The sequence below is a fragment of the Bubalus kerabau genome, chromosome 15 (genome assembly GCF_029407905.1).
Source record: "Bubalus kerabau isolate K-KA32 ecotype Philippines breed swamp buffalo chromosome 15, PCC_UOA_SB_1v2, whole genome shotgun sequence".
Classification (NCBI taxonomy): domain Eukaryota; kingdom Metazoa; phylum Chordata; class Mammalia; order Artiodactyla; family Bovidae; genus Bubalus; species Bubalus kerabau.
The window spans coordinates 46,934,876-46,950,380 of record NC_073638.1 but is presented as its reverse complement, the minus strand read 5'-3'; the positions used below and the strand labels follow the sequence as shown (position 1 = coordinate 46,950,380).

The following is a 15,505-nucleotide window of genomic DNA, read 5'->3' as shown; positions in this document are numbered from 1 at the left end:
CGTGGGATCGGGGAAAGGGAGAAGCTGAGCAGCCCAACAAAGACCTCAGTCAACCCCAGCGAGGAGCTGGGAACATCTTTCAAAGTTGTCCTCTGTCAGAGTAAGGGAAGTGAATCTTTATATCTTTCTGCTGATCAGTCATTGACTGTAGGATGCCTCAGAAAGGGAACCTGACCTTGAATGAGCTAGCTTTCTTCAGCTCAGGCAACTCTTGAAGGGACTGACAGTTGAGGGTTATCTTCCAGTGAAAAAGGAGACTAAATCCTTCTTTTTCTTTTTTTTTTCATCACAACCTTCACCATAGGGGTGCAGGAGCATAAGGGAGTAAGGCATTCAAGATGATCTGTAAATTTCTGATCTGTGCATCTTGATGGGTGCACTTATGACCATATGTTGTCATCATAGGTTTACCTATCATTTTCTCCTACTAGCTTGGGAAATTGGCACAGACTGTATTGGACAGCTAGTGTACAGCCCTATACCTGGCACATTGCTGAGTAAGTGAATGCCAGTCTATTTCTATTTCCACTCCCCTCCCCCCACATTACCTTTGCTTCCCTGCCCCCACACCCTACCTTCATCCAATATGGGAAAAGTTCAGCAGGTTATCTGAGCCCTCACCTGTGCTGGAGCTGAACAAACAGCAAATCGGGCTGCTATGGTGGGGAAGGCAGGCAGTGCCAGGAGAAGGGGGGTTGGGTTGACGACATTCCCACTGACCTCAGGCTTAAATCCTCTTTCAATATCTTTAACCTCTATAAACTCAGTACTAGCTGGATCAGGTCCTCTTCCAAAGACTGACTGGATAAGTCTCTGAATTCCCCGTAAACTCAGACCTCGCCCCCAGTCTAATGTTCTCTTTGATAACTCCCACCTCTGACAGCTACTGCTGTCAGGCCAGAGAATGAAATTCCCAGTTAGTTGAAGTTTCTTTGGAATGAAGAAGAATGACATCGAGCAGGGGGAAAACATTAGTGGAGGCAAGTCCTACCCAAGTAGCTGAACCGACCGCAGTCCTGCGCCTGCCCTGTTCAGTTGTGTTCCTGGTGCACCTCAGTGCTCCCCTTCCAGTCCCCAACCCCCTCAAACCCCCGCCCCACCGTGGGAACCTGACTCCCTACACCGGCTGCTACACCTGCGCTGAGAACAAACAGGGAGCTTCAGTGCGTCGGGTGAGGGTGGGCGCTGCCTGGAGACCACAGAGAAAGCGAGCCGCCTCCTCCCGGGTTAAGCCTGCGCTGGGCTGGGAAGCGAACCATACCCCACCTTCACCCCACCTCACTCCTGTTTATCCCGGGGAGTTCTCGCCGCTACCCTGGCCGCCCCTCGACCCCCAAGTCACTCTTCCTCCAGGCAGCCCTTTTCCCCAGCGGGGCGGGAATGCTGCCCCATTCCACATCGTTGCCCGCTGGGGAGGGTTCCTTGGGCGCTTTGCGTGGAAGCTTGGGTGTTGGGCCTGATGTAGGAGGTGAGGGTGCGGGGAACAGATGCAGGGACTACCCCTACCCCGAGGCAAAGAGCTGCAGGGAACGACCAGCGATGGTGTCACGGTCACTGAGGCCACTGCGGCATAGTTGGGTACCGTGGCGCTTCCCGCGGGCTAAGGTGTCTGCGACGCAGCCGGTGATCCCAGCGTCTCGGTGGCCACCTCCTCGTTCCCCGACCCACCAGGAAAAGATGCTAAACCCTGCGGCAGCCGCGCCTTACCCTGTCCCTCTTAACGCTGCCTTCTTACCCAGCCTCCCTCCCCGCAACTTCTCCATCCACTACTAACCTCTCCCCAACCCTCGCCAACACACACAGATACACACGCTCCCGAGAATTCCCGGGAACCGGGACGCTGGTGAAGGGGAGTGGGCGGGAAGGAAATCTCTAAGAGAAGGGAGAAATCTAGGGGGTGGGGTGCGGACAGCCCCCCCGGGCGGGAGGCAAGACAGACCCCGGGCGAGGGCGGAGGGGCGCGGGTAAATCAGGAGCAGGAGAAGGGGGCGGAGAGTCACCTGGCTGGACAGAGGCGGTCCCGAGCTTGGGAGGGAGGCGAGCAGAGGCGGGGCGCGCAGAGGAGGAGCGGAGGAACAGGGGCCAAGGCTGGGGGCGGGAACCAGGCGGGGCGCGAGCCTCAGCCGGAATCGCGGCGGGAGCAGGTGGAGCCGCAGCGGGAGCTCGCCCGGGCGAGCACTGGGAGGCGGCGGCTGAGCCGTGGCCATGGAGCTGCTAAAGCCAAACCGGAGCGTGCTGGGATCCGGACCCGGGCCGGGGGCTTCCCTGTGCCGCTCGGGGGGCCCCCTCCTCAACGGCAGCGGCACCGGCAACCTCAGCTGTGAGCCCCCACGCATCCGCGGAGCCGGGACACGAGGTGGGTGCCTCCCTAAGCCCCCTCCGCGAGCTCCTTCTCACTGCACCCCACAACACTCACAGAGGCCCCCCATAGCCTCCTCAAAGGGATAGCCCACACTATCCCTTCATAGTACTCCCTCCGTCCCCAGACAGCTCCCCTGACACATCTGTCCTCCACAGCTCATAAAACTCCATCCCAGCTTCACACTACCTGGTCAGAGTCCCTTCACACCCTGGCCCCCTCGCCACCCCCAGAGCTCTTGGTCACCCCCAAAACGCATCACCTTCACCAACACACAGCCCACTGCTAGACAGAGACAGTGGGAAAGCAAGGACCTCCTCTGGCCAATCCCTTCCAAGTCTCTCCTTTCCTTTTGCAGTCAGTTCAGGGAGCCTCAATGGGAAAGGAAAGGAAGGAAGAAAGGCAAGATTGGGGGGATGAAGGGGACTGGCTTCGGGCAGAGGCAGTCTGAAAGACCTGAATGGGAAGTTACAGTCAATTACAAACACTTACAGTCTCCTGTGTTGCCCACCCCAACCCTTTGCCTTCCCCAAGAGATCTCCTAACCTGAATTAGGCTGGACATTGGATTGGGAGCTGCTCTCCATTGCCCTCTTCCTCAAATCTCCTTGCCTCCCAAGCTGGAGTTCTTCTCAAGGCTCTATACCCTCTCTCTTTTGGTGTCTCCAAGTAATGTCTCTAGGTCCCTTCCAAGCCCCCTCTCCAACCTGCCTTTCCTTAGGTTTCACCCTTCTAGAGCCTGGCTGCCCCATTCATCATCCCATCCCCTTGTGCCACCTTTCTCTCCCATCCCCAGGCCATTCTCACTCACCCAGTCCTGGAAATGACTTTCACTCCTCCCGTCACTCAACATCTACATTTTCTTGATGACCCAGCTCCAGTCATATTTTCCCCTTCCCATACCTTTTCTTTCCTTAAGTGGTTACTAGACAGCTGCTACTATAGTTCCTAGGCTAGGTGCCAGGCATACAGGACTAAACTAGAGCCAGTCTGGACTCTCATCTTCAATGCAGGAAAGAGACAAAAGCCAATGCGAGAAGCCACAGTCAGCATTTAGAATTCCCATAAGAGGGACCAAATTGTGGGCACCCAAAAGAGATGGGATCTGAAAACTTCACAGAGGGGAACCTTGAAGTTGGAGTTCAGGAGGCAGAAAAGTAATAAGTGGGATTCCAGGACAGGGAACAGCATTAAGCAGAAGGAAATTATTCCATGCTCTAGAAGGGAAAGTAGGAATAAATTGTCTGAAGGATTTATTTACCTCCATAAAATATCAAATACTTTCTCAGCTCATTGTTATATACTCTCTCATTTTTGCACTTGGATACTTTCACTCAACAAATATTTATTGAATCAGAGATTGTGCTAGGCACTAGGGACAGGAATAAAACAAAAGTGACACAGTTCTTATTTCAAGGAGCTCACAGTTCAGCCGCAGAGACAGACAAGTAAGCAGGGAATTGCCAGACAAAGAGGGCCGTGCCTTGAGAGGGATGGGGGAACTCAGAAGAGGAGCACCTGTAGCCTAGTTTAGCCTTGGGAATCAAATTTGACCTGCTGAGGAGGTAAAGGGTAAACTGAAATAAAAATTAAAATGCTGAGGGAAGTACTCTGTGACAACCTAGAGGAGTGGGGGGCAGTGGGAGATGGGAGGGAAGTTCAAGAAGGAGGGGACATATTGTATACATGTGGCTGATTTGTGTTGATGTATAGCAGAAAATAGCACAATACTGTGAAGCAATTATCCTCCAATGAAAAATTTAAAAAGAAAAAAGCTGAGGGAAAGTCAGCCAAATGAAGGGGCAGAAAAGGCAAAAAGCATCTCAAGCAGAGGAACAGTATGTATAAACACCCAGAGTTTAAATCCATGGCACTTTCATTCAGTGTATCACAGTTTCTGAGTGCCTGGAACATGTACCATAAGAGAGGAATGATGAACACTCAGGATGAAGACCAGCCTAGAGAGATTCCAGAAAAATGTATGGAACTGTCTAAGGAGTATAGATTTTATCCCGAGGTCAATGGAAACTGCTGAAAGGTGAAGTAGTGCTGCCAGGATTAGTTCTGTAGTAAAGAGGGTGGACAAGAGATGGGCAGAGGGGCATCCCTTTGAAGGCTATTATGTTACATTGGCCCTGGTGAAAGATGATACTGGCTTAGGCTAAGCTACTGGCAGTGGAGATGGAGAGAACTGGATGGATTGGAGAAACACTTCAGGAAGTGTAATCCATAGAACTTGATTATTTATTAGAAATGGAGAGGGAAGAAAAGGTCAAGGGACGACATCTAGGTTTTTGACTTAGACAACTGGATGGTTGTTGTGCTGTATATTGAGGATAATAAGGAAGCAGAAACAGATTTGAAGGAGGAGATTATCCATTCAATTTGGAACCCACTGAGTTTAAATGCCAGTGAAATATCCAGGTGGAGTTGCCCAGTAAGCTGTTGAATCCAAGGATCTGGGAGGTACAAGCTGGAAATGCAGACTTGAAAGGTTTTTGTTTGTCTAGAGGAGGTAATGAAAGCTATGAAACTGGATTAAATCATACAAAGATTTTGTCAGATTAAAAAAAAAAAGAGGTCCTGGGATAGGACCTTGAGGAAGACCAATTTTTAAAAGCCAAGCAGAAGAAGAGGAGTCCATGAAGGAGATCTAGACGAAACCATTAGAGAGACAAGAAGGCAAGGAAGAAAAAAAAAAGGAAAATTTCAAACAAGGTATCACATGCTGCCAATATAAGTCAGATAAGGTCAGAATAACATCCTTCGGATTCAATGGAAAGGACATCTTAGGAGGAGCTGTGGGGTTAAGGTTAGGGTATTATTACTGACTACGGTCGGTTGAAGTTTGGGCCATGGAGAAGGGGTTATGAGAAGTGAACCAAGGCATGCAGATAAAAACTTCCATATGTTTTGAAGATAGAGAGACAAAGAAAAAACAGGATAGTTCTAGAAATAACATGAGGTTGGGGAAGTGTGTGTGTGTGTGTGTGTGTGTACATGCACATGCACATATAGTTTGTCTTTTGAATGTGTATGTATTGCAGAGAAAAAAACATTTTTTAAATGTTGATGGGGAATAGGCCAAGAGAAAGGAAGGTTGAAGTGCAGAAGAGGGGCTAGTTGATAGAGTAAGGGACCTTGAGCAAGCAGAATGTGCAGTGATTCAGAGCCCAAGTCATCTAGATGCTGCTGCCTACACACACCCGGCAGAGACTGTCAGCCACACTCACTCAGCTATTACCCCTACAGACACATCTCACCCAGGCTCACCCAGTGTTACCAGTAGAAACGTGGCTGCTACCCACATTATTCTGATATAATCCACATACACTTAAATGTTTCCAATGTTCACTCAGAAACTACACACAGAAAGGACTTGTGGACACAGAACGAGAAGGAGAGGGTGGGACAAATTGCGAGAATAACATTGATAGATATGCATTACCACTTGTAAAACAGATAGCTAGTGGGAAGCTATGGTATAGCACAGGGAGCTCAGCTCTGTGATGACCTAGAGAGGTGGAAGGAGGAGGGGTGGGAGGGAGGCTCCAGGGGGAGAGGACGTGCATATACACACAGCTAATTCATGTTGCTGCACAGCAGAAACCAACACAACATTGTAAAGCAATTATACTGCAATTTACAAAATAAATAAAATGGGAAAAAAAGAAGCTACCCACAGAAAAACAGACGCCACCCACACTTACTTTAATATTGCCCACTGTCATTTCGATGTTACTCATCCATCAAACACACACACTTTCACTTTTTTATTATCCACATATAATCAAATATTACTCATGCTTTCTTAAGGAACCCATCTCCAGGTATTACCTATAAAGTCATAGATATAACTCTTACATATTCAGATAATACCTGCAAAGACTCAAATACTACCTGTGGTCACTCAGACGCTGTTATTTTACTCAATCAGGTTAACATCCTAATCTGTTAACATCTCATATTTACACTCACTTAAATATTGCCCACATATACTTTCATATTACTTCTGCTCAGTCATCTAGGACCACCATCAGCTGGATATTTCCCTCATTCACATACAAACCTCTGAATGTAACCCATGCTTCCTGTAGATGTTACCTACAAAATGAGATGTTATCTGTAGACCCTGGCTCATTCAAATGTTACAACACTTATTTAGATATTACCTAAACTTAAAGGTAACCCACACTCAATCAGATATTACCTATAGACACATAGCTGTTACCCTTCTCCAGATATTGCCCACAGAAATATGTGTCAATCTCACCCACCCAGATATCATCTCTAATACTCAAGTATTCCCAAGGCTTACTCTGCTCTCATTCACAATCAGCTGGATGATATCCATGCTCACCACAGAAGCATGGGTACTACTTTGATGTCTGTGTGATGGGTAACCAAATCCAAGACACCAGTGAATGGCAGGATCTGAGGCATCAGCAGCTTCACTGTTCTGTGGAATCATTTCTTAGAAAAGCCTGTTCTTGTTTTATGTGACTCATCTGGATTTTTGTACCCACACTTGTATGCCCTCATCTGGACAGAACAAATGCAGATGCTCTAGACACCAGAAGCAGAACTGAACTGTTCCAGTCTTCTGAGTCCCCTGGTCTGATTTCTGATCTGCTGGTGTGGCACAGTGGTAAAGAACCCACCTGCCAATGTAGAAGACGTAAGAGACTCAGGTTCAATCCCAGGGTCAGGAAGATCCTCTGGATGAGGGTGTGGCAGCCCACTCCAGTATTCTTGCCTGGAGAATCCCATGGACAGAGGAGCCTGGCAGGCTACAGTCCATAGGGTCACAAAGAGTCCGACATGACTAATTTAGCACACACTCATCCCCAGCAGAATGACACCCACAGGTAGACTGTCAAGGCACTGATGGCTGTACCCCAGATGAATGAATGAGAAATGAGCTTTTCACAATTTAGAGTGTCATCCAAACTTTAGGTGTGGTTACTGAATCAAGAACTAGTAGAAAGGGAACTCCTGGTGGTCCACTGGTTAGGACTCAGTGCTGTCACTGCCAGGGCTCCACAGTGCAGCCAAAAAAAAGAAAAATCTAGTTGAAGAGAAACATCCAGAGGACAGAGGAGGATGTGAGAGAGATGACAGAACTAGAGAGATAAGGGATGGGATGAGAGGAGAGGAGAAGGGCGTAGAAGGGCAGTGGACTGAAAGGAGACACACAAAAATGCAAGATAGACCACCTGTTCTATTTTCTTGGGTCCAAGGACCTCTCTGACAGAGATCCCCCCTCCCAAATGTTCTTTATTTCCCCCTATATACACACATACACACGCACACCTCAAATTGTCAAACCTTCCATAAGCCTCCCCTGCAGAGAGGGATCCCAGCTTCTAAATGAGACATAGACAGTTTGTGCATAATAGTAAAAGTAACACATCCCAAATCACAGCCTGTTATTGACCCCTTCCCCTGTACCACCCAAACGATTCTCCAACATGGGTCTCCAAAGAAACAGAGGCAGTGAGGCAGCAAGGAGAGTGCATGCTGGAGCTTTAGAAGCACAGAGATGAAGGAGGGATGAGGAGAAGCAGAGCAGATGTGTTTATGTGGACAGTGACAGAGATCCAGTTAAGATTCATTAGCAAGCAGGTGTTAACACCTCCTGTGCAGGAAGCATTATGCCAAATGCTAGGGACATGCTGAAGAACAAGGTGGGCACTGCCCCTGCCCTCAAGAGCTCATAGTCTAGTGGCAGAGACAGAACATGAACATCATAATACGGTAAGAAATGCCAGGGTAGAGTCTGGTAGTGGCAGCGTGATGAATGACAGAGAGGTGAGGGAGCAGCAGGAGACAAAGCATTTTGGAAATGTAGAGACAAGATTCTGTTCTGATTCGGCTCTTCACTTGCTGTGTGCTCTGAGAAAGTAATGTCATTCCTGGATTCAGGGAGGGTACTGTACTGCTTAGTCGCTCAGTCGTGTCTGACTTTTTGCGACCCCATGGACTGTAGCCTGCCGGGTTCCTCTGACCATGGGATTTTTCAGTCAAGAATACTGGAGTGGGTTGCCATTTCCTTCTCCAGGGGATCTTCCCAACCCAGGAATCAAACCTGCATCTCCTGTGTCTCCTGCATTGCAGGCATTTCAGGTAGGAGATTTCTTGTAAATAGCACTTCCTTGAAGTCTACAACAACTTCTGGATAAGTATGTAACTATTGATATGGGGAAAAAAACAGTTTAATTTGGGAGTTAAGGCAAAAGTCAGCCAATGTATGGGGCTATGGAGAATGATGCAGCTCTGGGCCCTTCCCTCTCCCCAACCTGGTAGGCTCTGTCCCTGCCCTCTTTCCTTCCAACCTCCAGTTTCCCTCACACTGAGGCCATGGGCAGGGGTGACTGGGTCCAGTTTAATTCAATTCAGTTTTGTCTTGGTTGTGATATGGCAGCCCAGTGATGAATCCTTCCCCCCAACAGGCAATGACACAAGTGAACGGGGTCAGCCCTTTGTCTAGCCCAGCAGTGCTACGTGTCCTTCCTGTGAGCTCCCAGAGCATTCTGTTATTCTTCAACCTCACTTCTTATCACACTGTGTGACAGATATCTATTTATACGTCTGAGTTTCCCTCTAGACTTCTAGAATGTGAGCTCTCAGATGAGAGCTCTTGGGGCATTTGTCATGTTCATCTTTGTCCCCAGTGCCTAGTATAAAGATAATCCTCTGCAAATGCTTGTGGAGTGAGAGGGAATGTTTATAGATAATTAAAATACAAGGCAGAAAGTAAAGGCCATTCTAACAGGTGTGTAGGGAACATGCGTGGGTCAGAGGAAGGGGAGATTAGCTCCAAATAAGGTGTCCAGAGAGGCCTTATAGAGGAGGGAGCAGTCAGTCCTAGTCTTGAACGACAATGGTTAAGTAGTTCACCAGATAACAGAAAACAAGTTTAATATTGAGAGTCCTTCCCTGGTGGCTCAGACAGTAAAGCATCTGCCTACAATGCGTGAGACCTGGTTTCAATCCCTGGGTGGGGAAGATCCCCTGGAGAAGGGAATGGCAACCCACTCCAGTATTCTTGCCTGGAAAATCCCATGGACAGAGGAGCCTGGTAGGCTACAGTCCATGGGGTTCTAAAGAGTCAGACACGACTGAGCGACTTCACTTTCACTTTCAATGGGGGGAGGAGGGTATGAATAGTGGTGGGGGAACAGTGAAAGAGCAGTTTAGGCTGAGAAACCAACGTGAGCAAAGGAGAGTCATGAGTGCACCTGATGCCTCCCAGAAACTGAGTCATCTGGTGGCTTAAATGAGTGCATTGCAGGAATGAGGTGAGAGGAAGAAAAGGCCAGTTCTGGGAGAATCTTGATGACAAGCTGAAGACAGTTGAGAGTAGGTAAAGGGTCTTTTTGCTTGTCTGTTTAGTGATTATTGTTGTTTTTTAAGACAATAAAGACACGATCAGACCTGTGTCTCAAAAGATAGCAGTCAGCAGGGTTGAATGATACCAGGAGGTCATTAAGTAGAATAGGCTGAGAAGGGACCTTTGGATTTGGTAGTTAAAGCTTAGTAACCATGAAAAGAAGTGTAATGAACACTTATGAACAGTAATGGGGAAGAGGTCACTGGATTGTAATAGACTGAGGAGTGGATGAAAAGATGCAAATAATGTCTTCAAGAAGTTTGGCTGCAAAGAGAAAGAAGGATTTGGAGCAAAGCTTGAGAACAGACAGGGTTTCTTAAGGAAGGGTAGAGTTAGGCCACTTTAACTAGGCTTGTAGAGGTTAAAAGGGTAACAGATTCAAGTTCACCATTTACTGAGTGGGTCCTGGGCCAGTGGGGGAGGGGGAGGATTTGGGAATCAGGGGATCTGGCTGGGTAGTAGGGCTTGAAGAGTTAGGAATAAGTGAGACTGGACAGCCCAGCTGAGTGGGGGCCAGACCCCCTGCTGCCACCTCACCTCTTTCCTACCCAGAATTGGAGCTGGCCATTAGGGTCACCCTGTACGCTGTGATCTTTCTGATGAGTGTTGGAGGAAACGTGCTCATCATCGTGGTCCTGGGGCTGAGCCGCCGTCTGAGGACCGTCACCAATGCCTTCCTGCTCTCACTGGCAGTCAGCGACCTCCTGCTGGCTGTGGCTTGCATGCCCTTCACCCTCCTGCCCAATCTCATGGGCACGTTTATCTTCGGCACAGTCGTCTGCAAGGCGGTTTCCTACTTTATGGGTAGGTGAACAATCGCCCTGCCTCCCTTAGCCCTCTCCTCCCCTAAAGTCCTTGCCGAATGTAGGGGTTTGTCTTCGTCTGGAGTATGGAAGTCACACTGGGGAATGTGTAGCGCAAGTTTCCTAGGTAACCCTTTCCTCTTCCTTCCTAGGGGTGTCTGTGAGCGTGTCCACGCTAAGCCTCGTGGCCATCGCCCTCGAGCGGTACAGCGCCATCTGCCGACCACTGCAGGCACGCGTGTGGCAGACGCGCTCCCACGCGGCTCGTGTGATCGTAGCCACGTGGATGCTGTCGGGACTGCTCATGGTGCCCTACCCAGTGTACACTGCCGTGCAGCCAGCGGGGCCTCGTGTCTTGCAATGCATGCACCGGTGGCCCAGTGCGCGGGTTCGCCAAACCTGGTGAGGGTGCCTATTACCCATTCCTGAGAATTCCCTTCTCTTATCTCCATCACTCAGAAGCATTACCCAGAATCTTGCTCCAACAATTATCACGACCCACCACCCTGGGATCCCCATTCGGGGCTCCTCCCCAGTTCTCTAGCCCTTACCAGCTGTACCCCGAATCCTACCTCTACCTCTGGGACATGGTCACCAGCCCTAGATACACCAGTTCAGTCTTCCTCCATCAGTGATTATAGCTGGACAGGGACCCGCACTGACTGGTCTGCGCTCTGTCTCCAGGTCGGTACTGCTGCTCCTGCTCTTGTTTTTCGTGCCTGGGGTGGTTATGGCGGTGGCCTACGGGCTTATCTCCCGTGAGCTCTACTTAGGGCTTCGCTTTGACGGTGACAGTGACAGCGAGAGCCAGAGCCGGGTCGGAAGTCAGGGAGGGCTGCCTGGTGGCCCAGGACAAGGTGTGTGAAATCCAGGAGAGGGCGGGACTTTGGGAAGGGGCGGGACATAAAGTGGGTGGGGCTGAAATGTGCGGGCTTTGGAGGATTCAGCCTCCAAATCTGACCGCCCACGGTCTGTGCTCAGGTCCTGCCCAGGCGAACGGACGTTGCCGGTCTGAGACCCGGCTGGCGGGTGAGGACGGCGACGGCTGTTATGTACAGCTTCCGCGCTCCCGGCCTGCATTGGAGATGTCTGCGCTGACCGCGCCCACGCCTGGCCCAGGATCCAGCACCCGGCCAGCCCAGGCCAAGCTGCTGGCTAAGAAGCGCGTGGTGCGGATGTTACTGGTGATCGTTGTGCTTTTTTTCCTGTGTTGGTTGCCGGTGTATAGCGCCAACACGTGGCGCGCCTTCGACGGCCCAGGCGCACATCGTGCACTTTCGGGTGCGCCCATCTCCTTCATCCACTTGCTAAGCTACGCCTCTGCCTGTGTCAACCCCCTGGTCTACTGCTTCATGCACCGTCGCTTTCGCCAGGCCTGCCTTGACACCTGCACCCGCTGCTGTCCTCGGCCTCCGCGGGCTCGCCCCAGACCTCTGCCGGACGAGGACCCTCCCACCCCCTCCATCGCCTCACTGTCCAGGCTGAGCTATACCACCATCAGCACGCTGGGGCCTGGCTGAGGGGTGGAGCGGGAGCGGGGCTGAGGCAGGACAGGCGGATTCCTACCAGCTCAGCCCCGTCCAAACACACAAGAGAGCAGACCAGCTGACACGAGAGACTGACTAACCCCAATGGCCAGGAAAGGGTGGCTTACCTGATACTAAGGAAACAAACCAGACCCTCACACAGAAAAGGAGGCACTCAATGAGGGACTGAGCCTGGCACACAGAGCCATGGCACTGACCTTGGACAGACCCAGCGTCCCTAGCTGTGGACTGTCTCCACACTGTGGAAACCGACAGGGGCTGACCTGCCTCTCACACGTATAGCAGGGGCATTGAATCTTTCAGGGCTCTGGAGCCTGGCACAGGAATGACTCCTGAGATGCTCCGCTGTGCCCATAGTTTGACCTCACAGTGCCCTTCCCCAATCAGTGCTGCAAACACCAACCTGCCTAATCTCACACTTCCCGGACCAACGAGCTGTTTTGCACTAAGAAGTCCCTTCATTCCTTTCCAGTTAAATAATCCCCTCACCGGACTTTTTCAAGAAATGATAAATGACTTGGTTTCCCCCTCAATTTCCTTTTTGGACTTTTCTGGGGCATGTGAGGGGGCATGGGATTTGGGAGTCCTCTTTGTCAGGTCCCTCCCCCTGCTGCTCATGCTGATCATGAACAGGAGTTCATGACCCCCTGCCAAAAAGCCCATGGTCTGAGTCTAGATGAGGCTGTGTGAATTCTCTCTGAGTGGTCAGCCTGGACCCACCTCACACCAGAGTCACGAAGCTGAGAATAAGGTTAGGGGTGGAATACGCATGGCACATCATCATTCCTAAGCACACTGTCCTAAAGTGGTCCCCTTGTTAGGGTACTGTATTAATAGATGCTTATTAAAATTTTAATGAAAAAAGAAAGCACTGTATGTTAAGACTCAGTTTATTCACTGTGTATTTGTAATAATATGGGGTCAGAACATAACAGATATACAGAATTAAAGAGTTGGGCCTTTTAATGCACTGTTAACTGTGGAAGCACCTTTTACTGGCCAGCAACAAGGAGAGGTGCAGTGGGAAAGGAGGTGGGGGGGGGGGCTGAACCTAAATGAAAATCCCGGAAATCAGTCTCCCTGTTGACTATAAGACTGATCCAGCCCCAGAGAGAGGCAGAGATAGCAAATCACCCCTGCACATACAGTGACAAACCAGGAAGAACAGATGATCTCACCGAGGGAACGCACAGAAATAGACAGAGGTGTGGTATGCTAGGAGAGGGCTCCTTGACACTTCATCTTGTAACAGGTGGAGAAACTGAGACCCAGCACAAGAAAGAAAGCAGCTCAAGGTCATACAAGAAATTAAAGCAAGACAGGAATGATCTTATTGAAGTAGACACTGAGCTGGAGGTGGAAGAGAAGCCATACCCTCTGGTGTCAGACCCAAACTTTGTGGGCCTTGAGCTTATAAAATTGGATGTCCCTTTTTTAAGAAAAAAAAATGCAAAATTACAGCTACAAAATTGCTAGGACACTGACCAGGGCCTTGGAAGAGATCCCTGCAAGTGAGGATCCCTGAGATGTAAGCTCCATTAGCTTCACAGCCAATAATACCTCTAAAATCCACCCACTAACGACATTGAACAAACACTGGATGGAGTGAAGGGCAGTGAGAAAGGAGAGTGGTCTGTTTACCAGTTCTGAGCTGCTCCTATCCATCCTTTCTGCAGGGCTCTCGGCTGCAAGAGGCAGGAGGAAGGAAGAAAATGAGGGAGAAGGCGTTCCAAGCTGTCAACTAAGACAGTACTGGTTAAAAATAGAATCCCAGCTGGTTGGAGTTGTGGAAAGCAAGATATTGAGCTTTGCTCGCTCATGCCAGTTTTTCCAGGGGGTGGGAGTAGGTTTGCCCACAGCCTTCACGGCACTCCCTGATCTTCATTCCCACCATCCTTTCTGAAGGAGATACAGCCTTGAAGAGGCTCCCCCACTGTCAGTCCCTCCAGCTTGGGCCCAGGTTCCTAATGTCCGTCAGATGGTGGTGGGGAGCTCAGCAAGGGAGGGCTGGTACTCATAGCTCATGAGGTCATGGAGAGCTCATACTCCAAGCCTCTCAGCCTGGAATATGAGCTCAAGTATGGTGGTCCAGGGCTACCCTAGAACCTAGCACATAGGCACAGCCTGAAATAATGCCATTTCCCATACTGCGCAGTCTTTTCTTCTACAGAATACTTACACATCCGTCACCCTGTGCCTGATCTAGTTACCTGATGTGGAATTTGGGGTCCTTCCATCTATTTTCCATCTCTGGAAATCTGACAGAACATTTCAGGTCTGGATTTTAATATCACTGTCTCCGTGAAGTCCTGCTTGGTCATCCTCACAAAGCTTGTCTGCTCATAGAGTACTTACTGCTTTCTCTCTTCTAGCATAGTTATTTATGTTCCTGCCTGATTTCCCATCCTGGGCAGGGAACAGCATGATGTCATGGGAAGATGACTGAGCCTGGGCCTAGAAGGTGGAGTGATGGAGTGGGTAGGGGTGAAATCCAATGCTTCTTGATTCTGTGTGACAGGAGTTTATATATACTAATTCATCTCATTCTCAAAACTCTTCTCCAGAACATTTCTCTTCATTTGACAGAAGAGGAAAGTGAAGCTGAGAAAGCTTAAGGGAGTTGCGTGAGGCCCTGCAGCTAGAAGGGAGACAGGAACTGAGCTCAGGTTTCTGCCTCTAAAGCTTTGTTTCCTTCCATTAAGCTGTTTTGCCTTCCTTCAAACCTTGAAGATCTGGGTACCAGTGGTCCTGCCTTTTAAAAGTTGTGTGATTTTGTGCAACTTATCTCAATGAGTCTCAGTCTCACCTGTAAAATGGGAAGAATTACATTATCTTCTGCAATATTGTGATTTATAAGAAATATATATTAATGTATTCAGTTCAGTTCAATTCAGTCGCTCAGTCGTGTCTGACTCTTTGTGACCCCATGAATTGCTGCATGCCAGGCCTCCCTGTCCATCACCAACTCCCAGAGTTCACCCAAACTCATGTCCATCGAGTCGGTGATGCCATCCAACCATCTCATCCTCTGTCGTCCCCTTCTCCTCCTGCCCCCAGTCCCTCCCAGCATCAGGGTCTTTTCCAATGAGTCAACTCTTCGCATGAGGTGGCCAAAGTATTGGAGTTTCATCCTCAGCATCAGTCCTTCCAATGAACTCCCAGGACTGATCTCCTTTAGGATGGACTGGTTGGATCTCCTTGCAGTCCAAGGGACTCTCAAGAGTCTTCTCCAACACCACAGTTCAAAAGCATCAATTCTCCGGCGCTCAGCTTTCTTCACAGTCCAACTCTAACATCCATACATGACCGCTAGAAAAACCATAGCCTTAACTAGACGAACCTTTGTTGGCAAAGTAATGTCTCTGCTTTTGAATATGCTATCTAGGTTGGTCATAACTTTCCTT

General features: G+C 49.5%; 1 protein-coding gene across 2 annotated transcripts; it reads left to right on the top strand.

The window, feature by feature from the left end:
* The first annotated feature begins 2,205 nt into the window (after window positions 1-2,205).
* Window positions 2,206-12,901, top strand: CCKBR (cholecystokinin B receptor). 2 transcript variants are annotated; one of them, XM_055547698.1, is made up of 5 exons: window positions 2,206-2,356; window positions 10,304-10,555; window positions 10,707-10,956; window positions 11,239-11,396; window positions 11,536-12,901. In XM_055547698.1, exons 1-5 carry the CDS (start codon window positions 2,206-2,208, stop codon window positions 12,072-12,074), a joined length of 1,350 nt encoding a protein of 449 aa, XP_055403673.1. In that variant the 3' UTR covers window positions 12,075-12,901. The 2 variants fall into 2 exon arrangements, with proteins under 2 accessions (XP_055403673.1, XP_055403674.1); XM_055547699.1 differs by lacking the exon at window positions 10,304-10,555.
* Window positions 12,902-15,505: the final 2,604 nt, after the last annotated feature.

Excerpts from the sequence above, each read along its gene's own strand:
- CCKBR (XM_055547698.1), top strand. The coding sequence starts at position 2,206 with ATGGAGCTGCTAAAGCCAAACCGGAGCGTGCTGGGATCCGGACCCGGG. Across the intron at positions 10,556-10,706 it reads GGCGGTTTCCTACTTTATGG|GGGTGTCTGTGAGCGTGTCC; the intron begins GTAGGTGAACAA and ends CTTCCTTCCTAG. Across the intron at positions 11,397-11,535 it reads AAGTCAGGGAGGGCTGCCTG|GTCCTGCCCAGGCGAACGGA; the intron begins GTGGCCCAGGAC and ends GTCTGTGCTCAG.